Raw genomic sequence first — 23,706 nt, forward strand, 5'->3', positions numbered from 1 at the left:
TCTTCTTTTTTTAGGAAGTACAAGGTGGTTATAAATGTTTGTAGCATCAATGCTGACTGACATTTGTAGTTAACCTCAATCATGGAGCAAAGTTATTTAAAAAAAAACAACTATTCTAGTTGTGGTTTGAAGCCTGAAAAGCAGTGACGTTTTAAATAAATTTTAACATAGTTAGATTCACTATGAAAACACAGCGGCGAAGTAGTGCATGATGGAAATTCCACAGCTTCTCTTGATGCTAGAATCATTTATACACAGATCTAGAACACGTGTAGATGATTTGCGTCAATCGAATTTATTTTCTTTTAATTACTATGTACTTCTATTATTTTTTTGCTCTTAATTTTATTTTATTGATCTGACGTCTTAATTTAATACTGAAATAAACATTACAATTACATATATTTAGGAGCTTAATTTAGTGTAAAAGTGAAATTCAAAATTAAATCAACTCGATTTAAAATAATATACAACGTTTTATCCATTTTCTGTTCTCTAATGGCCACAGTGTCAGAACAAAGCCTCCAAATTAACACCAGTTATCGCACTCTTTGGGGTTATTTTCGAACACCGCTAATATGGAGGAACATCTTAATAATCACTTTAACGCATTTGATTGCTTGCTACACGATGTTGACATTTCCATATACTTCTCACTGGAGGACATTCTGTTGGAGTAATTTCCAGAAAAAAAAATTCTTTTATTTGTAATTATTGTTTCTTTTAGGCATCATAGTTGCAGGTGCAGGAGGTTTTGGAGTGACAGCAGGAGCTCACAGACTTATGGACCCATAGAGCTTACAAAGCCAGACGGCCCATGAGAATACTTCTGGCGATACTCTATGAAGTCGCAGGGCATGTGAGTTTCATGTGTATTACAACGTTTTATCTACGATTGTGTTTACTTTTCTTAGAACTCTCTTTATGATTGGGTTCGAGACCACAGGCTCCACCACAAACTCTGTGAAACCGATGCTGACCCTCACAACATGAATCGAAGATTCTTTTTTGCCCACGTTGGCTGGCTCATGATGAGAAAGCACCCGGAAGTACTCAAACATGGGCGCGAAGTAGACAGCGACCTTCTTGAAGATCCAGTGGTTGTCTTTTTTCTAAAGTACGTACAAAAAAAAATTGCTTTGTTCTTCATCTATTCATTTATAGGTACGATTTGGTCTTAAAGTTGGTATTCTGCTTTGTTTTACCAACAGCGGTACCTATTTTTCTGTGGAACGAATCGATTTATTGGTCCTTTATGCATTGCATGTTCAGATACACAGCTGCTTTGAATGTTGCTTGGTTGGTAAACAGCGCGGCGCACGTGTTTGGAGACAAACCCTACAACAAGTGAGTGGAAATTTTGAAAGTTCTGAAAATCTCTTTTAGGAATATTCAGCCTAGTGAAAATCTGGTGGTGTCCCTTTTGGCGATGTGTGAAGGTTTGCACAATTACCATCACACTTTTCCTTGGGACTACAAAGCAGCTGAACTGGGGAACCACAGGGCAAATTTGACGACTTTATTCATTGATTTGTGTGCGAAATTGTTGTTGTAATAGAGAAAACTCTTTTGGGGAATGGGGTCGGTTTGGAAAAGTTTCAATAAAATAAAATGAATATTTCAGATGAAGAAGTGTTATGATAAAGTTCTTGACTTTTACCAAGGGCTAAATGAATAAAGATTGTCGAGTTTCGATTGGTTTTTATTGAGGTACTTTCAGGTTTTCACCCTGTATATACTATAAGATTATGTTTCCGTAGATTTAAGTCAGTTATGGTCACCAAACGTGAAAATTTGGCAGTAATTTTTCACTCATTTAATAATACAACAAAAAAATCAATATTTTACTTTCGGCAAACTTTTGGCTGATGTGCGGCAACAATTAGAATTTTATGCATGTCATGTGAACAAAAACATGAGTTGCAGCTAAAATAACTTTTTTAAGAAAATTTCTTCAAAATCTAAATTTTCGTGAAAATGCACGTTTGTGTCTCAAATTCTGCAACTTTTAGTTACCAAAATTCGCCAAATTTTGCTTTCATTTCTAGATCCCATAATATACAGTAGTATACAGGGTGTTGAAAACAAGGCGCCCATAAGTGGAAGTACCATATCCTTTCCAGTTAAACTATCTCAAAAATTAAAACAAGATTAATTTAAACCAATTCCATTCACAATATGGATTTTTTTCAAAGGAAAAACTTGGCAATGCTTCTCAACGTTTTCTAATAAAATTTTCCGTTCGGCAGTCTTCGTAACTAAGCAACTAAAAGTTTTACAATGTTGCAGCATTTAAAAATTTCCTAAGCTAAAAAATGGTACTTTTAAAAGTTTAAGAAATTTGGTTTATAGTAAGACTATAGTAAAATTACGAACATGTACTACATTGGACAACAGGCCCAATGTAGTTTTTAAATTTTATTGCTTTAACCCATTACCGCCCAGTGTCCTATACAGGGTCCGGCAACACTTGTGTCCACCCCCAAAATCGTCTTTATTTTTAAAGATAAAATTTTGAAAATTTGCATACGCTCATAGTTGACAAAGCTCTAGAAGCTGACGCAAAAATTTGTTTTTTATCACGGTTTGGTTGGCGTCGCGACGCCTAAAAAATATAATTTTTAGCGATTTTTGGGTTTTTGCGGAAATATTCGCAAATTCAATTTTTTTTCAACATTACTGTGATACAAATATCTGAGTTTTTATTTTAAATCTAATGCAAATTGTGTTTAAAATTTGCGAAAAAAACGCTGTTTTATCAAGTTAGTTTTCAAAATTCTGACAGCGCAGCGGCAAACTACGTTTACACCAAAATTTCACAAGTCACTTCATTTACTCTTATAAAGGTTAATTTTGATTAACACAGGCATGCTGCACTTTATAGACACCAGAAATCGTTAATTAACATCGACAAAGCGACAATTTCACCAAGTAAGACTTTTGTTACCATCTAAAACGACCCAAAGAATAGATGTCATTTGCGACACAAGATGTTGACAGATGGGTGTAAACGTAGTCCCCAATTTTGACGTAATGAAATTGGAAACTAACTTGATAAAACCGCATTTTTTTCTCAAATTTTGAAGACAATTTGCATTGAATCTAAAATAACAGCTGAGATATTTTTTACACATTTATATTGAAAAAAAATAAATTAGGGGTTGATATCACAAACCCTCACAATTAACTAAAAATTACATTTTTAAGGCGTCGCGACGCCAAAACTATCAGTGATACAAAACAAATTTTTGCGTCAGCTTCTAGAGCTTTGTCAACTGTGAGCGTATGCAAGTGTTGCCGGACCCTGTATATAGGACAGCCAGTTTACAATTTTTTTAAAGTACTTTAGAATTGTTTTTCGGTATGTTGTAATTTTTACCATAAACTACTGTCTTTTGGCTTTCCATTAACATTTTTTATCAAGCAAATAGTTGTTTCAGTTTTTAGCAAAAAAAAAAAATAAAAAACCTCGGTTTTCAGTGCATTTGTCACTTCACCGTATTTAATTTTTTTGCTGTAAAATGATAAACTGAATATATAATTTGACGTATGGATTATTACATGTAAGGTTCATTCTTAACAAAACCACATATTTTGTACATATTTTCTGCTTTTTACATAGTAATAATAGGTCGTTAATTATGCTGTCCTATATATAGGACACTGGGCGGATTCGTTAAGTTTACAGAAGTATGTCTGCGCATATTTTTCTTGTCGAATTCTTATATATTGCTTTACCAATGCAAACAATTTTATTCTTAACTACAAAGGGGATTATAGTCTTCATAGGGGAGGGGGGATGATTATATAATATACTTGGAAACCTAGAAATTGACACACATGAGTAAGATTTGGACATAAAAATAAAGCAAAAATCAACTCTGGTCGATCAAAAAGACTTCGTCTAATATAACTCGTAGCATTTTTTAAAAAACTTTATGAGTCGCAAAAGTTTATTACACTTAGAACCATAAGGTGTTGAAATGAGGTACTTATGATCACCGATTTGATGAAATGAGCAGGTTTTCAATCTCAAATTTTTCCAAATAAGCCTTTAAGGCTAGAATTAGTACAAAAAAAAAAGCCGGACACCCCCAATCATGTATTAAAAAAATTCTTACCAATTATGAGAGGGATTGAACAATACGACTGGTTACCAGATAAATATTCCATTCAAATTAGAAAATGAAAAGTGGTCCAGGGCGGTTATCACAATAATGATTACAATTTTACATGAATTTTATATAATCTATCCCACAAAATTTTTGTCGCTTTTGATTTTCGAAGAATTGTTGCGAAACTTGTTTGTTGCGAAAAGCTCAGACTCTAGGGGTTGCACCTAACGTAAGGGGTGAGGGAAAAATTTATGAAAAAAATTTTTTTTTGTTATAAATATAATATACAACCCAGCATAGAAGGTTTTGAGTCATGTTATATTGGTCAGTAAAATATATTACCTCCATTTATTTAATGAACGTTTCTACATGAATCTGCCCAGTGTCCTATATATAGGACAGCTTAGAAAAAATAGAAGATTAGCTATTTGTGTACCAAGGCCAAAAAGTGGTTCTTTTTTGGCCGAGCCTTTTTTTAATGGCCGAGGCGCTAGCCGAGGCCAGAAAGAAGGCGAGGGCAAAATGGCACTTTTTGGCCGTGTTACACACAAGATTTTTTAGGCGACATCATTAAATTTACAAGTTAATTATTTTTATTTATGATTTATTGATTTAACAACTGAATAATTGTAAATATTTATGAATCCTTCAGAAAAGTTTTCCTTATTTACATTTGCAGTTTCAGCACGTGTAGCTTCACAATTTGTATGAATTAGGTTTAATGTGTTTTTTAATGTTGTTGCAGGAGCACTGCTAGACATGTTCATTTTCAATAATTCAACACGTCTTTGTTGCACTTTACAGCAGTTTGTCGATTTGATTTGATTTTACCCAAATAATTATAAAATTGGGGGTAATATCGGTATCTTGACGTAATATGCAAAACTATGGATAGATGGCGTCACCATAGATCGGTCGAAAATGTTTGCGGCCAGAAAAGACTCACTTTTAGGCCGCTTTTAAGGCCTAAAAATTTCATTTTCAGATTAAGTCGCCTAAAAAAACATTTTTTTTCAAAATTTTTATGTAGGATCACTCAGGTGTCTAAACTAAACCTCATAGGTAAAATTTATGAAAAAAAAATTATTATTTCTGGTAGCGGGCGTTAATGGGTTAATATCATAACCACCAAAATTACAGATCTGAATAATAGTTATTTACAGTCGCGTGTGGTAACTTACATTTTACAGCGCGAAATTAGTTTGAAGCACGACGGCGTAGCCGGAGTGCTTTAATGATTGAGCGCTGTAAAATGGTTAACGCACAAGAGTTGTATTAAACTTTTTGGCCGAAAAATTTTAATTTAAATAATTGGATTTTTCAAAGTTTATGAAAACTGTCACATCTGACATTTGTAAATTTCATCATCTGTCAATTCTGTCAATTTTGTAGTTGGTGCACAAAAAGTACACAAGATGGCGCTGTATAAAAACGTTTTAATATTACTTTAAAAATAGAAATATTGTCTTAATTGAGATAATAATTTAGGTAGATTCCACTTTGGTGATCAATCCTCATTATGGTAAAGTGATTTTAATTTATAAACGCATGTGAAGAGCAGACGATTTGGGCAATTTTTACAGCACGGCGAGTGTAAACGTCCAGGGCGCTTGTAAATCTAGTGTTTCCGAAGCTGTCAATTGAATGTTGACGTTTACAATTCATGAGGCCAAAAAAAATATTTAAATGTTTTGGCTCGTCTCGAAAATAAAAATATCTAAAATTCGTCCTTGTTGCTCAAAAAATTTGGGACTTGAGACTGACAATCAAGAAGTCAAAAATAATAATCTTTCCAAATTTCATTGTCTTTGAGTCAAATTTACAAAAATTACAGGTCCGAATGCAAAATATTGGAAAGTATTAGCTCGACTTGAAAATGAAAATTTCTAAAACACGTCCATGTCGCCCAAAAAATTTGGGATTTGAGACAGACATTCAACTAATCAAAAATAGTAACCTCTTTTAATTTAATTGTTTTAGTGTCAAAACTACCAAAAGTACAGGTTCAAATAGAAAATCTTGGAATTTTTGGCTTATTTTAAAAACAAAAATTTCTAAAATCCCTGCCCAAAATAATCGGGATATGGGGTAGACAATTAATAGGTCAAAAGTAGGATTTCCTCTAAATTGCTCTAGTTATAACTACTAAAATATTAAAAAGTTTTTTATGTTCACCATTCTATGCTTCCGTAAATTGCAAATGTATTGAAAACACATTACAAAAATTTATTGTTTGAGAGAACTCAAATTTTTGATTTTTTCCATAAATAAGCGTGTGATTATAATCTGTATCTTGTTATAACGGGATTTTATTGTATGTAGTTGTAATCTAAAGAAAACAAAAAATTTAGATCTATGTACGTTTCCATTATTTTGTTTTTTAAAGAAAACTAGATGGATTTTTTTTTAATCATAGTATGATCGTTCATGGATTTTATTGCTGCAAATTTTTTTGCCACTAGAATTATTCAAGGAGACTTATTAGTATGTTATTAACTTTAACCGTTGGACTAACTTCTCGGTTCTATTTTTTAACTATATATATACAGGATGTAACGAAATAAAGTGCAAAAATTTTACCGTTATTTTTTTGCAGAAATCGTTGCGCGCCACTGTACTTTTAGGGTAGGCCAGTTCAATGTCGGAAATAAAAACGCTAATAAATAAGTGTCAAAAATGTTTTCCGTTTCCATCAGTTGAACAATAATCGTGGTAAAGAAATGTGGGTTACAGTGCCAAATTGTTCAAATTTGGATTATCTTCAGTTAATTTTTTTATTCTTTGTCAGTGGTTTCTTCAAAAGTGTTGTGATAAAGATTTAAAAACTGTTTTCTTTAAGGATGAAACTGAACTGGATCGTCCAATGGAGGGCATTTGATCATTTTTCGTAATAACTTGAAGTAACTTTTTCATTATTTCGTTTCTAATTAAAATTTTAGTTTGATCCACAAAGCGAATCGGAAAAAGTTACTTTCCAAACCAATCAAAATAAAGATTGGCCTTTTTGAGGGCTCAACTTCTTCCAAAGAAATCAATTTTTAACACACTTTTGAAAATTATGTTTTTGAAAACCAATAATCTCCATTCGAATTTCGATTTTTTTTGCAGAATCATTATCTACCGCCGTGTCTTATATTAGGGTTAAAATCTTAGCACTTTATTCGAGTACACCTGTATTTACAGCACTTCATCAAAATCTGAGTTGATTGCTGTATCGCACAATGTTCAGGCATTTATAGTATTCAAGTTATAAGCAATTAAAGTTGGCCATTCTCAGCGCATCTTCGTGCAGTTTAAGGAAAATTTTCGCAGCTAACTCACCAACAGGGTGCTATCTAGCGATTTATGCTAGATAATTAAATAAATTTCTATAAATTTATTATAAATTGAAACCCAAAACAAAATTTGTGCTTTTTTATCCAAGATAAGTATACTAGAGCTCATTACTATCGGTCCACTTATTAAAAAGTAATGTTGGTAGCAGCTCCTAGGAATTTTTAGCGGAAACAGATGGCAGAAAGACGTTTGACCTTGAAGCAATTGTGACATGCGTAGAAGCTAATCGTCCTGCGGAAGTTTGCCAAAACTTGTTAAATCCTTATTTAAATCTTTCTTTTGGAACAAACCGTTAATTAATTCTTAACTAATGTAAGATGTTAAGATACAAAACTTTAATAACGTGTTAACCTCAATAATCGTTGTTTAATTTTTCCTTAATTTTCTCCCTAAAGAATTGAAAGGCAGATTTACACCCAAGAATTTTAGAAAATTTACACAGGGGATCAAGCTCTGTTTCACATTTTTTACAATTAATGATATTTTGTATCAAAAAAAGCTTAATAAGCGCTTTAAACCAAATTTTTTGGCATTGTAAAAAATTTTTCAATGTTGCAACATTGTAAAGTTTTTAGTATTAGTTGCTGCCAAACGGAAAATTTTATTAGAAAAGGTTGAGCAGCATTGCCATTGAAAAAAAATCCAGATTGTGAATGGAATTGGTTTAAATAAATCTTGATTTTTGAGATGGTTTAACTGGAAAGGACATGGTACTTTCACTTATGGGCGTCTTGTTTTCACCACCCTGTATACTACTGCTTTTGTTATGAGATCTAGAAATAAAAGCAAAATGTGGCGAATTTTGGTAACTAAAAGTTGTAGGATTTGAGACACAAACGTGCATTTTCACGAAAATTTAGAATTTGAAGGAATTTTCTTGAAAAAGTTATTTTAGCTGCAACGTCATGTTTTGTTCACATGACATGCATAACATTCTAATTGTTGCCGCACATCAGCCAAAAGTTTGCCGAAAGTAAGTATTGATTTTTTCGTTGTACCTAAATGAGTCGTTGCATCTCTTTTTTAAATTCAAAATTAAGAAAAATTGCTGCCAAATTTTCACGTTTGGTGACTAGAACTTTCACGCCTGACTTAAAACGAAATCATTTTAAACACTTTTTTGCAATAGTTTGACGAAAATGTCTTTAAACTTTTACTTCCTTAATTTAACATGTTAATATAAAATTTGCCGAATAAAAATTTTCAAAATCAGGAGTAAAATAGAGTAAAAAAAGTAGAAAACTGGAAATAGTAAAAGAACTAGTTTTTAAGTGAATGGTTTGTCCCACGAGAGCAGAATAACTATTCCAAACGAGTTACCACACTATACTTTTTCTGGTCAACAATAAAACCCACGAATTTTACAAACTTGGTATCTAGAATATCCCACAAGACAAAATAATCTAAACGCCTAAGAAATCTAAAGAATCTAAACAGTTTATTAAAAAATTCTAACAATTCAACGTGATTAATAACAAAAATCAAAAAAATTCATTCCCAACAGTATCCACACTTTGTCTTTTCCTTATCAACACCTTAAACCCTCTCTTCGGTTTAAAAATCCCCTAGAAAATCATTTCAATTTCATGCAACGACTGATACAGTCCCGGAAGAACCTCAAAGTTCTTCACAATTTTTGCCACCAACACCTTCACAGTCATCATCCCATATTTGAGACCTGCAGCGACTTCTTCAGCGCAATGTGACGAATTAATATGACTCATCAGTACGCATTTCGAAATGTTAAAAATAATATTATGCCGGATTGGCGACGCCACCTTAATTTACCACTAAGATGTTAGTTATGTACTGTTTATTGATTGTGATTATTGAGGAAGATTGTAGCATCCTGACTCAGGAATTGCATCACTGGGAACTCTTAAAAACTGCTGCCGTTGCCAAAATACTCGGTGGGAACCGCTGTGTTTGCATCAACAGATGACGAATCTTTGAGGGCCTACGACGCCCACACTGGAGGTGGTAACTTCGATAAATATTGGTACCACCGCCAAGAAAAAAAAGATTCTTGATTAATCATTAGAGTAAAGTAGAGTCAGTTATACGTGAATTTTATTCCAAATTTTTAAAGTGTTTTTTTTTGTGTTTTAATTTTAATAATTATTCCTAACTTTTAAATTGAGTGTCCCCAATTGATTGCAACTGCCCTGAGTCTGGATATCTGGTAAGTCCTCAGAATTTTACTTGTTTTTAACTCCATGTTTGTCTACTTTTTCGTGTTTTGCCCAAGTTAACTAGTTTCATTATTTTTATTCCGATTTATTTGTATTTTATTATTTTTAATAAACATTTTTATATTGATCCGATTGACTATTTTCAACTTATTCACCTCTCCGAAGATCTTTGTCTTTTTGTTAATTCTTTCGTTTTTGGTTGCACACGCCATAAAAGTGTGCTGGTGGCAGCGACATTGAGCCTAACCGCTCGCAAACCAATCGTCCCCATAAGGGCCGATTCGCCACAATTGGTGGCAGCGGTGGGATTTTGCTCTCCTTATAAATTAAGGGATAAATTTTGCAAATTAATTGAAAATAGTTGAAAAAGAATCGGTTATTATAATTCTATCTTTGTAGCAAATTCATGTCAGTTAACGTTTAAGTCAGAACGGTATAGTCGGTTGTGCATGAATAGTAAACTATAATTTTACGAATATTTTAAAAATTACGTGATGGACGGAGACGACCGAGATCCTCCTTTAAATCCAGTATGGCCGCCAGTTCCCCCAGTAATGCCGCCAGTTCCACCAGTAATACCGCCAGTAGCACCCCCTAACAATCCAAATGTACCTCCAGCACCTCTAAATTATGTGCATGTAGTACCTCAACTAAGTTTAGGAATGCTAGCTAACACCGTAGATCCTTTTACCGGGAAGGAAAATGTTCGGCAATATTTTGATAAGTTAGAACAGCGCTCGCGATTAGATAATTGGGATAGAGGAACCACCTTGCGTATCGCGCAATTTAGATTAGCAGGAGCCGCGTATCGTTACGCGCAAGCAGAAAATTTATTAACCGAAATAGAATACGAGGCATTCAAACGGAAATTAGTTGATCAATTTGGACCTGTGGTTGTACCTGGACAGGCACTCAGTCAGCTTAGTCGATGTAATAAACGACATGACGAGACCGTTTCAGAATTTGCGACACGCGTAAAGTATTTAGGAACTAAAATCTTGGAAGAAGATTTGAAAACTGCGAATGTTCGCCAAATAGAAGGAATAAAGAAAAAGTCGAAGGACCTGGTCTTAAATCAGTTTCGTAACGGGTTAAGACGCGAACTATTAAAAGAAACCGGGACTGTTTTTATGCGAGAGCCCGACCTTACCATAGATAAGGCTGTTGAGCTCGCTAAATACGCCGAGCTTAATGAGAAGCTCTTAAGAAATCGGTCAGGGTCAGTAATGTGTACAAATATCGTGTGTTATCGCTGCGGAACAGCTGGTCATATCGCTCGAGACTGCCGAAGATTTCCTAATCAATTTAATAATTGCAATGGACCCAGGAAAAATCATTACGGAAATAACTTTGGAAATCAAAATAATAATAACGGGTACTATTCGAGAGGCCAGGGAAACTTTAATGGTCAAGGTAATAATAATCGAACCTTTAATCAAACCGTGAGAAATTCGCCGGAGAGAAGAATTAATAATTATCAGGGTTATCGTGGATCCGCAACACCAAATCGCGATTCAGGTACTAGAAGCACTTCTAATCAGCGCGATCGGAAACAGAGTTCTTTAAACGCGACGGCTCCTCGATTCACGCCTGCGATCAGAGGAGCTCAACCCTCAACGAGCAAAAATTAAATCAGCCCGATGTAAAACATTTCGCAGTTCCACATATGTATGATAGCTCACAACAAACAAATTTGGTTTCACTAAAAATTGGTGGAAAATTTTTAAATTTAATTTTGGACACAAGGTCCGCAGTTTCAATTCTTAAAAGTAAATTTGTTAAGTTGTCAAATATAAACCAAGATTCGGAGATTGTCTTGAATGGTATTTCAGGAGCGGTAACTGCTTTGGGAGTAGGAAAATTTCCGGTAGAAATAACTCCAAATAAAATAATCTCTTTTGATTTTGTAATTTGTAATGATGATTTACAAATTGTTGCAGCCGGTGTTTTAGGTAGAGACTTTTTGGTTAAAAATCAAGCTATCATAAACTATGCAAATCATGTTTTAAGTATACATGGGGAAATGTTTCCAATTATTTCAGATATCGAAGAAAACTTTTTGATTGATAACGTAAATACGGAAGAAGTTGATTTAATTAACGACGTTGAGTCGATGACAGGCGCGCCAAATAAAACGAAGCTACACTATATGGAAGAAATGTGTGATGTAAATGACGATGTTATAGAAATTATAAGTATCGAGACGCAAAAAGACGAAATATTAAGTGATAACGCCGCAGAAAGTGTGAAAAGAAAAATAAATATTGTTCAGAGTAAAAGTACCGTAGAACCAGACTGCTCCAATAAAGTTACTAGCAAGCATAAGATAGAAGAATCTTACTTGTTCACGAATGATATGTCGGGTAACGCACCGGAAGGTACTGAGTTCTCGGAGGAAAATGTAAGTGGTAATGAAGTAAGGGTCAAAGGACCGGACCATAAAGATGGTCAATTTATAATAAATAATATTGAAACTGGCATACCAGTGTATATTGCGGAAAATAAAGTATTACCGCCTAGATGTGAAGTAAATCTACGAGTTGTGTTTGCGAAAAATAAAAAGGTAAACGGCGATGTTCTAATTGAACCCTTTAACTGCGGAACTAACGGAGTGATGACCGCGTACTCGGTGTTGAATACAAAAGGAAAACTGAAGTGTAGATTAATAAATTTGAACGACCATATAGTGGAGCTCAGGAAAAATACTCAAATTGGACTTGCATATGCGAATGTGGCTATAGGTAATAAGGTCAGTCGGGAGACCGTACCAATAAAAATAGCAACAATAAATGTAAAAGAGCGATCTAAAATAATAAATAACTTAGACTTAAGTCATTTAACTGAAGACGTGCGCGACCAAGTAATAGAGCTGCTCGCAGATTACGAATATTTATTCGACGACGACAATCAAATTATGTCTACGGCGCGAGGAGTTAAGCATCGGATTATAACAGAAAACGTACCACCTATTGCTAAAAGACCATACAGAGTACCGTATCACCATAAAGAAACTTTAGAAAAAGAGATTGACAGAATGTTAAATAATCAAGTAATTAGACCGTCCACGTCACCATGGTCGGCACCCGTTGTAATCGTGAAACGAAGATTATCAAATGGCGAAATTAAAATTCGAATTTGTATTGATGCAGTAACAGTAGTCTTAATGCAGTAACAAAACGCGACTTTTATCCTCTTCCTAAACTTCAAGAAACGTTAGATAGTTTTGAAAAATCTAATTTGTTTAGCGTGTTTGACGTTACGTCCGCTTATCATCAAATTGAGATGGAAGAAGCTGATAAAGAGAAAACCGCTTTTACCACACCAAACGGTCACTATGAGTTTAATAAGATGCCTTTTGGCCTATCTAATAGTCCATCAACTTTTCAAAGATTTATGAACTGTACTCTTTCAGGACTCACTGGCGAAATGTGCCTAGTTTATCTCGACGATATTATTGTGTTTAATTCTAACGGTGTTCAAGACCACCTTGAGAAATTAAGATTGGTATTTGAACGCCTCAAAGAATCAAATATTAAAGTTAAGGCTGCTAAGTGTAAATTATTAGTGCCAGAAGTTAAATATTTCGGACATGTCATAAGCAAAGACGGTATTAAACCAGACGAGGAAAAAATACAATCAATTTTAAATTATCCAGTGCCTAACAATGTTACCGATGTTAGAGCTTTTCTTGGACTAGCGGGTTGGTACCGACGATTTATACCAAAATTTTCCGAATTAGCCGTCCCTTTGACAAACTTAACTAAAAAAGGGTGTCCCTTTTGTAATTTCTGATAAAGTACTGAAATCATTTGTTGAGCTTAAAAATTGTCTAATGACCGAACCTATTTTGATACATCCAAATTTTGAAGAACCCTTTTTATTATCTACCGATGCGTCTGGCACGGGAATTGCAGCAATATTGACGCAAATTAGAGACGGATGCGAACGACCAATAGCGTACGCTAGTAGAAAACTCAACACCGCCGAGAAAAATTACGGAGTAACAGAGCAGGAATGTTTAGCTGTAGTTTTCGGTATAAAACAGTTCAAATATTATCTGAGTAACAATAAATTTACTATTATAACCGATCATGCGGCTTTGCAATGGATTCTTAATCTTAAAGACCCAAATTCGCGATTGGCACGATGGTCTATGGAACTATCCGCATATGACTTTGATATCATACATAGATCAGGTAAAAAACACCAACACGTAGATGCGTTAAGTAGAGTTTGGAACAGCGAAAATAATAAAGTAAGTTTTAATAACAAAGGAATAAATATAAATTATCCTAAAGCGCTAAATTGTGAAAACAATAATGTTACAATTAAAACCGGAGACTTATTTGAAGCGCCCGATGAATATTCTCTTGTTCATTGTGTCTCACGAGATTTAGCTATGAGTCAAGGAATCGCTAAAGAGTTTAAGGCTAGATTTGGCGGTATACATGACTTAAAAAATCAGAAAAAGAAAGTCGGACAAGTCGCGACTTTGCAACTACCCCAGCGTAATATATACTATTTGATAACAAAGAACCGTTATTATCAAAAACCTACTGTCGAATCGCTATGGCAATCTTTGGTTGAGCTCAGACATCGTTGTTTAGAGTTAAATGACAAAAAATTAGCTATGCCAAAAATTAGCAGCGGATTAGACCAAATCAACTGGGAAACAGTTTTGCGTTTAATAAATTTTGTTTTCTCTGAAACTAATATTCAAATTGAAATATATGAGTTGCCAGGTTTAGATGCACATAAAGTAGATGCGACTTTAACCCCATCAATTCTCCCCATATGGGATCGTGAAGCGATTCGCGAACAACAAGAAAAAGACATATTTTGTACTGAAATAATTAATAATTTGGCTAATGTTGATCCCGCGGAAAATCAAGAATACTTTTTAGATAACGACCAACTGTTATACAGAATTGAACCTAAGAGCGGTAGAGAACAACTAGTAATTCCTAAAACATTTGTAAAACGAGCTTTACGCGATTTTCATGATTTACCAACTGTTAGTCATCCAGGACAAGCAAAGACATATATGTATCTTGAGAGCCGCGTTTATTGGCCAAAAATGCGAGCCGATGTAATCGAATATTGTTTACGATGTCCATCCTGCAATCAACGTAAAACTTCACCCCATCAAAAGCCGGCACCACTACAGACTTTTCCTGATATTTCTATGCCTTTCGAACGATGCGGCATGGATATAGTCGGTCCATTAACAACAACAAATATTGGCAATAAGTATTTATTAACCTTTCAAGATCACTTTTCGCGGTATCCTGAGGCTATACCTATTCCAGATCAAACTGCCGAAACTATTGCTAAAGCGTTCGTGGTAAATATCGTTACGCGACATGGCGTCCCTAAGCAATTAATAACCGATAGAGGCACTAACTTTTTGTCCAAATTATTCAAGGAGGTCTGCAGATTGTTACATATTGATAAATTTCAAACAACCGCTTATCGACCTCAAGGAAACGGAGTTATAGAAAGAACGCACCGCGTACTTAAAGATTCCTTATCTCATTTTATTTCGCGCAGTCAAAAAGACTGGGATGACTGGATTCCCTACATCCTGATGGCTTATCGGACACATATTCATAGCTCTACGGGCTACAGTCCTTATTTCCTAATCCACGGTAGAGACCCTGTTTTACCTTACGATGACATTTTTCGTTGTAATAGGGTTAGGTACGATGCCGATATCAATTATGCATCGGAAATGATGTCTCGTTTAAACCGAGCATTCGCAGAAGTAAAGGAAAATTTGACTCAATCTGCCGAAAAAAGAAACGACTATTTCAATAAAAATTCAAAAGACAAAAATTTAAAATTAGGAGATTTGGTTTACTTGTTAGATTCCAGTATGAATAAGGCCGGTAAAAAGCTTAAAAAAGCATGGGATGGACCGTATCGAATTATCGAAATGAAGGGCCCAGTAACAGTAAAAATTAAACGCGTAGGTTCGCATTTAGATCAAGTTGTCCACATAAACAGGTTAAAGCTTTTTAAATCGTTCGATCTAGAGCCAGATACCGATGTTAACGACGAACTTACAGCTAATTAACGTTTTACCCCAATTAATTCCTCCTCTTGCACAAGTTTATAACCAAGTAGTCCCAATCCCAGCTCAAAATCCCAGACCTGAAAATGCCCTACGACGATCTACAAGAGTAAGACGCCCACCTGATAGGCTGACCTATAACAATTTTTAATTCTTCTAAATTTAGTGACTTTCTTTTTTTAATTTTATACGTACAGCGTTGTCTTATTTAGTAGATTCTTTGCCCTCTTATCTGGGGCTGAAGAATACGATAAGGCCAGGCTCGGGCGGTGGTAAAAATCCACCAACGACGCCAACCTCCCCTTTTAGTATTTAGTTTTATTAATTGTTTTTACTCGATGCGTATGATATATCTATGTTTAGTTTTAATCAGTTCATTTCCTTTTATTAATTATTTTGAAGAACGGTTGCTCGACTTTTGCTTCATATTTTGTTTGATTCTTATAAATTTTAAATTTTCGTACAAAAATCGACCAATCATGATTTAATTATGTGTTTTATGTATCTTTTATAGCTCTATCCAACATCATGTTGTGCCTAATATTAACTTTGACGCTAAGCTTGCCTTGGACTTCGGGACTCGTGGCGTACGACTGTGAAGATCCGGCTGTTAACGCAACAGTGATTTCGCTAAAAGACGTTAAACCGTGTGTTCACGAAAAAACAATCTATGGTAGTGACAGACTAAATGTGCAAATCGTACAACGGGACGAACTCAAATATGTACATGTAAGATCGTGTCTTATCGAAATAACTCGAATTGTGTTTCATTGTGGCATGCACAGCCACTCAAGTATCACGGGTCAAGGAATTTTAACTTACATCCAACGCGTCGGGGTGCAACAAGAGTGCAACAACATCCATCGATACCGCAGCTATCAACTAGCCCACCAGTACGTCGGGGACGTACTCATGAATGGTACCACATCGGCATCATTTGTACTATTTGGTGCTGTACAACCTAACGGCGCCTGCGACGGTGTGTCATACACAGAAAATGGGTATCATTGGGATGATGTTACCGTATCAGCCAGTATCAAAATCCTTACCAGAGACTACTCCGCCACCTTAAGTTTAGACTCAAACGAAATAAAACTCCTTAACGGCCTTACTTGCCCATACCTCAAAGGGCACTGTTTTGACTCTACCTAGGGTGACACGGTTTGGGAACTGGACGTGATGAATCAAGACAAAGAAGGCTTATCAGTACTGTACCAAGGAATTGCTCTTAGAGTTACCAACAATCAAACTAGGGAAGAATTGTTAGTGGTGGAAGATCAAGAGAGAATCTTCGCCCTTAGCCTCCTCAAGACAGTCCAAGTCAATGGTCGAGCTGCATTCCAATCCGAACATCCCCGAATTATGGTACTCGACCTTGCCAAAGAAGCACCCCTACCTTCCAGGAAAAATTCACATCCCCAAAATACAAACTTGTTAGTCTACGTAAATAGTAAATTTTTGTATATGGAACAATCATTTAAGAGGACCTTGGATGAAATGTACCTTGATGCAATCTATCGACGATGTGAGCTACACCGACAAATTTTGCTTACCAAACTATCCTTTGTGCAAACTTCTCCTCCAAACATTGGCCATATCCTTAAGAACGAACTAGGATATTATGGAAGAGTCCTTGGTGAAGTAGCGTATCTCCTTCAATGTGTTCCCCGTCCCGCAAAAATTCGACGATCCACTAAATGTTACAATGAACTACCTATCTATGTGGGGGATGACCCAAAATTTCTTTCCCCTATCACCAACATCATTCAAAACCAAGCTGAAGAAGTTGATTGTTATTCCATTACACCAGCCCTATTCTATGTAAACAACGAATGGCTAGGATTTAATCCTAACCCAGTTACAAATCAAATACCCGATATGCTGGAACCAACCACCGAAAACAAACTTACGTTTAAATCTATCAAACCCCTTGGTAGAGGAGGTATTTATACCCAAGAAGAGCTCGAACTAAGTCGACGCAACATTCTATTTGGTATTGAACGAAAAGCGGTCGAAAGTATTCTCATCCGAAAAATCGCTGGTATGCAGCCTGATAGTCAAGGATATTCCGCCCTTGGCATCTTCAATCCAGACGAACTTCGTAGTCTAGCCAAGAATTCTCTTCAATATGTTTGGGGATGGTTCACGGACTTTGGCATGATCATGAGTGGATTGTATGGAATTTATATCATCTTCATTCTTTTAAAATATGTGGCTACTGTTTGCCTTAATGGATGGCAGATCTACAAAACGCTAGGTTGTGGCCTCGAGATTTTGGCTTGTTTATGGGACACGTTAGCATCGTGTGTGCTTCACCGCCATCATGCCCAAAGAACTGATTATGCTGCACCTTCACTACCACCCCCGGAATCGCTACCAGACCAACCAACCCTTCAAGATCCACCCCGGACTTCTTCGATATATCCACCAATACGAGTCGTTACCCATTGGACAGACCCAGCTAACTCCAACGAGTCTCCGATCCAGTAAGCTTGTACTCCTTATCCAACTCGTGCGGGAGTGTATAAAGGCCATTTAGCGAGTGACTTGTGCGTCAGCTTTTTATCTTATTTTTCCTTGTTTCAAATATTATTCTTGTTTGTTAGTATTGTATTAGCTAGTTTATAAGCTTATATTTGTTCAGGTTTTTCATGTTTTACTGCAACGTACTCGACTCTTCAAATTTGGGGAGAGTGATGTGACGAATTACGCAATATGACTCATCAGTACGCATTTCGAAATGTTAAAAATAATATTATGCCGGATTGGCGACGCCACCTTAATTTACCACTAAGATGTTAGTTATGTACTGTTTATTGATTGTGATTATTGAGGAAGATTGTAGCATCCTGACTCAGGAATTGCATCACTGGGAACTCTTAAAAACTGCTGCCGTTGCCAAAATACTCGGTGGGAACCGCTGTGTTTGCATCAACAGATGACGAATCTTTGAGGGCCTACGACGCCCACACTGGAGGTGGTAACTTCGATAAATATTGGTACCACCGCCAAGAAAAAAAAGATTCTTGATTAATCATTAGAGTAAAGTAGAGTCAGTTATACGTGAATTTTATTCCAAATTTTTAAAGTGTTTTTTTTTGTGTTTTAATTTTAATAATTATTCCTAACTTTTAAATTGAGTGTCCCCAATTGATTGCAACTGCCCTGAGTCTGGATATCTGGTAAGTCCTCAGAATTTTACTTGTTTTTAACTCCATGTTTGTCTACTTTTTCGTGTTTTGCCCAAGTTAACTAGTTTCATTATTTTTATTCCGATTTATTTGTATTTTATTATTTTTAATAAACATTTTTATATTGATCCGATTGACTATTTTGAACTTATTCACCTCTCCGAAGATCTTTGTCTTTTTGTTAATTCTTTCGTTTTTGGTTGCATACGCCATAAAAGTGTGCTGGTGGCAGCGACATTGAGCCTAACCGCTCGCAAACCAATCGTCCCCATAAGGGCCGATTCGCCACAGCAAATTTAAAAATTTACAATCGTCACTTATGCAGTTTCTAGGCCCTGAACTAAACGGCATATACAGGGTGTCCCAGAACTCGCGCCCCAGAGAGAAAGGGCTTGTGGAGGCAACAATTCTGAACCAAAATTTTGAAACCATAATTTTTTAACTCAAAAAATAACCGAGATAAGACAAAAAAACTGTAGCCAATCCTGAAGCTGAACAGAATTTGAAAATTGGTAACTATGGACACATACTATCATCCATTGGTCGGTTAAACATTAGACTCTCGTTGCCTACGAAATTGGGATGGCCTTTTACTCCACTGCTCAAATAAGCTTTTGGGATTGGTTGTTAACTTTTTATCAGTTCTCGAATACTATTAAACTTAGTCAATTTTTGTTTTGAAATTTATCATCTGCATTGCTGTCGGCACCCTCCCTTGCTCTCTGGGGCGCGAGTTCTGGTACAGCCTGTATGCGCCTCGAGGTCTCTTTTTAACTTCTTCGGGCAAAAACCGGTCTGGATCAAACTTTAACGGATTGGGTCAAAACTTCGGTTTTCTCTGAAGATGGAGGATGGGAACGACCACAACGCTTCATTCTGGATAAACTTGGCCGTCTAAAACTGAAGTAGTTTCATTTGTATTGACCACATTTGACCGTTTAACTTATTTGAAAAGTTTCTTCAAGGTAGCGACCAACCAGTGGAAATGGAGAAAGAATTCTCATGGTCTCTTTATCAACGCGGTCTAAGTAGTCGAAATTGTTTAGATCTTCGAGAGTAAAGTCGGAGGTACCTGCTAGTTCTTCAGAGTTTTTCTAACAAAAAGAAGAAGACCAGAAGGAAAGACGAGATCGCTTACTTGAACTTCTATGTAGATGCTCAAGACTGCAAGAACAGTAGAGGTGACAAGAGCTGAGGTTTCACTCGCGGCGATGAACATGACGGCTATTTCTTCTTCTAGTTCTGCTGTTGTGTAGTTTCTGTCTTGCAGAACACGACTGATAAAGTTATTTTTGTCAGGTTCTTCTTGACGACGAGCGATTATCTGAAAGCACGACATGACGAAGAAGATGTTGGGCCCTAAGAATACAGAAATGAAGATGGACCACCTTCTAGACATTTCTGAACTAAAAATTCACCATTTTTACTCGCTTTCTAAAGCCTTTATTTGTGGACGTACGTCGAAAATTCACAGTTTTGGATTCTGCGTAAAATGAGAACAAAAATCTAAGTTTGCCCAGCAAATAAGCGAGATATTGACCGAATTAGATTAAAAAAAAAGTCTTCTATATTGTGCGTTGGCTAACATCTAAATTGAAAAAAATATTAAATTTTTAAATTTAGAATATGTAAAACCGAACTCTTCTGTAGAAAAACGCGAGAAAAACGTTGGTAAAAACCGCGTCTTTTATCTGTTTTAGTTTCGCACATATCGAGCTTTAACCATTTCGGAAGTAAAAATTTCCTGTATTCCTGTATTCCCTTTTAATTCCTTTATTTGTAAACGTACGTCAAAAATTCGCATATTTTTAGATTCTGTGTGAAATTCTGTGTAAAATGAGCACAAATGATTAAAGTTTGCTCCACAAATAAGCATAATTAAATGCGAAAAAACAAGTTTTTTTAATAGAACGCTAAGTAACTTCTAAACAAGAAAAAAATATTAAGTTTTGATTTCTGGATAGGTAAGACCGGATCGACAGGTAAGCAAAAACTAGAAATACGATGGTAAAAACCGCATCTTTCTATATGTTTTAATTTCGGAGATATCGAGCTTAGACATTTCAGAACTAATAATTGCTATCAGAATTTTTATTCGCTTTTAATTCCTGTATTTGTGGACGAACGTTAAAAATTCGCATAGTTTTGGATTCTGCGTAAAATTTTGAGTGAAATGAGAACAAATAATGTATGTTTGCCCAGTAATTAAACGAGTGATTGACCGAATTATATTTCACAAAACAAGTCTTCTTAATCGTACGCTGGCTAACTTCAAAATTGAAAAAATATTAAATTTTTGAATTTGGAATATGTGAGCTTGAACTTTTAGGTAAAAACACGCAAAAAAAACAATGGTAAAAACTGCATGTTTCTATCTGCCTTAGTTTCGGAGATATCGAGCTTTATCAATTTCGAAACTAAAAAAATTCTATCCGAAACTTTATTCCCTTTTAATTCCTGTATTTGTAAGTACGTCAAAAATTTACGCAGTTTTGGATTCTGCGTAAAATTTTGCGTGAAATGATTACAACAATTTAAGTTTGCTTCTTGTCAGGTTCTTCTTGACGACAAGCAATTATCTGAAAGCGCGACATGACGAAGATGTTGGGCCCTAAAGAATACAGAAATAGTGATACACCTTCTTCTATACATTTTTGAACTAAAAATCTATTTCTTTTATGTGTGGACGTACGTCGAAAATTCACACAGTTTTGAATTCTGCGTAAAATAAGGACAAATAATTTAAGTTTGCACAGCAAATAAGCGCGATATTGATCAAATTAGATTAGGTTTTCTAATTGTACGCTTATTAACTTCAAAATTGAAAAAAATATAAAAATTTTAAATTTGAAATATGTAAGGCCTTCAGAAAAAAAACGTTAGTAAAAACCCCATCTTTCTATCTGTTTTAGTTTCGGACATGTCGAGCTTTTTAACACTGTCTAAGCAGTCGAAATTGGCTACCTCTTCGAGAGAAAAATCAGAGGTATCTTCTAGTTCTTCAAAGAGTTTTACAAATGATGATAATAAAGGCAACAACTAAAAAACGTGTTGCAGGTGAATTTTTGCTTTTAGGCGTCGCGACGCCAAACTATCGGTAATAAAAACACAGTGAGATCCTACAATTTGACCAATTGTAAGTTAATGCAAATTTTCAAATTTTCTGAAGGGTTGCTGGACCTATACATACAAAATGTTTATGAACTCTTCGTTTTGCCGAATTTCTATTATAGACCAGGGTCGATAATTTTTGAAACCAAAAAAACTCGTAGTAGAATGAAACCTATTGGAAAATGTTGAGAATATTACAAAAATGAAAGGGAAAAATAAATTACGGTTGATTAGAGATCGGGAAGTGGGAGAGGGTGGGTTTTTAAGGGTTAAAATCGGTTTATCTCGATTTCCGGTAAAACTACAAGTCTTATGGAAAAAAGTTAAATGGCAAAGTTGTAGGTAATAAAAAGATCTACAACTTTTGTATTTACACTTTTTTCTCATAACCTCAAAATTTACATGAAAAACTCAAAAAAACCACGTTTTTGGTTTTTTATTTTTATCTTTTACAATTTTTTTTTTTTATGAAATTTGGTGAGAACTTACCTTTGTGTGTTTTCTTACACAAGAATTTTTTGGATTTGAAAAATTCATTTTTTCTCCTTATTTATTATTTAATACCGAAAAAGCACCCTAATTTTCAATCGAAAATTAACGCGTCAAAATATCACCTTTTTTAAAAAAGTTGGTGGGCTTTTTATTCGTTGAAATCTCTACTTTCTGATAGTGTAATAAAAAATATACGTCACTATGGAAAATATTTTCAAAAAATTTAAAAAACGAAAAAAACTCGAATCGAAAAATTATTTTTCTATCATTATGTACAATTTTGAGCTATTTATTAATATTAACATTATAATTACTCATTTAGCGTATGATTCTATGTTACATTGATAAACAAAAAAATGTTCAATCTATCAAACATTAAGATTGCAAAATAAAACATGGGAAAATGGTTGTTAAAAATATTCAAGATAGGATTTAAAAGGAATTTTATCTAAAAAATGAGGATGTTATAATTTTTTTTTTAGTAAAAAAGCTGGTTTATTACAGTTTTATTATATTTTTGTCATAAAAAAAATCTTATACTATATAAATGTTCTTCGGAATATTTTTTAGTTCAATAATTTCTGTCTCTTTGATGGTATTCCTTCGTCGTTTTCCGATTTTAGCAATGAAATTTCGGGAGGTTTTTAATCTAGACTTATTTATTAATTGTGCCAAATTACAAAATTATCGATGAAAAGAAACACATTTCTAAATTTTTTAAATTGATGATGGAACTAGAAATTTTTGAAAAAATATGTTAATGCTTGTAACTCTAACAATTTTAATGCCAAAGCAATCAAATTTGGCAAAGTTACTAATTTGGACTTAGTTACTAACCATACGAAACTTTAAAGTTATGCAGCAAAAGATACTGAATTTGAAAATTTTTTATAATTTTTTTTGAATGGACCAAAAACTGTAAAAATTATTTATTAGGGGTTTTATCTCGGTCAGTTTTAACGCCAAACAATAAAATTTAAGGAAGTTACTAATTTAGACTTATTTATTAACTGTGCTAAATTGCAAAAATATAAACCAAGAAAGTCAAATTTTGGAATTTTTTATTTTGAAAAAGAACCAAAAACTTTTGGAAAAAATATATGGGTCTATTTTAATGACAAAACAATGAAATTTAGCAAGGCTATTATTTCAGATTTAATTACTAAATATGCCAAATTTCAAAATTATACAGCAAA

At 34.7% G+C, this 23,706-nt stretch overlaps 1 protein-coding gene and 1 pseudogene across 1 annotated transcript; one reads left to right on the plus strand and one right to left on the minus strand.

The window, feature by feature from the left end:
• Positions 1 to 498: 498 nt before the first annotated feature.
• Positions 499 to 1,628, plus strand: LOC148166025 (acyl-CoA Delta-9 desaturase-like; annotated as a pseudogene).
• An 18,150-nt stretch (positions 1,629 to 19,778) lies between these two features.
• LOC148166026 (uncharacterized) lies at positions 19,779 to 20,246 on the minus strand. Its single transcript, XM_088049504.1, has 3 exons — positions 20,046 to 20,246; positions 19,851 to 20,001; positions 19,779 to 19,801 (listed from the first exon to the last, which is right to left on the minus strand). Exons 1-3 carry the CDS (start codon positions 20,244 to 20,246, stop codon positions 19,779 to 19,781), a joined length of 375 nt encoding a protein of 124 aa, XP_087905630.1.
• Positions 20,247 to 23,706: the final 3,460 nt, after the last annotated feature.

This window comes from Gnatocerus cornutus, unplaced genomic scaffold, assembly GCF_029298725.1.
Source record: "Gnatocerus cornutus isolate USDA-ARS CGAHR unplaced genomic scaffold, icGnaCorn1.1 ctg00000033.1, whole genome shotgun sequence".
NCBI classification, from domain to species: Eukaryota; Metazoa; Arthropoda; class Insecta; order Coleoptera; family Tenebrionidae; genus Gnatocerus; species Gnatocerus cornutus.

What these genes read in the sequence shown, in the direction of transcription:
- LOC148166026 (XM_088049504.1), bottom strand. Translation starts at nt 20,246, where the DNA reads ATGTCGTGCTTTCAGATAATCGCTCGTCGTCAAGAAGAACCTGACAAA. An exon ending in GCATCTACATAGAAGTTCAA is followed by an intron (nt 20,002 to 20,045) that starts GTAAGCGATCTC and finishes TCTTTTTGTTAG; the next exon opens with AAAAACTCTGAAGAACTAGC. An exon ending in TGAAGAAACTTTTCAAATAA is followed by an intron (nt 19,802 to 19,850) that starts GTTAAACGGTCA and finishes CTTCAGTTTTAG; the next exon opens with ACGGCCAAGTTTATCCAGAA.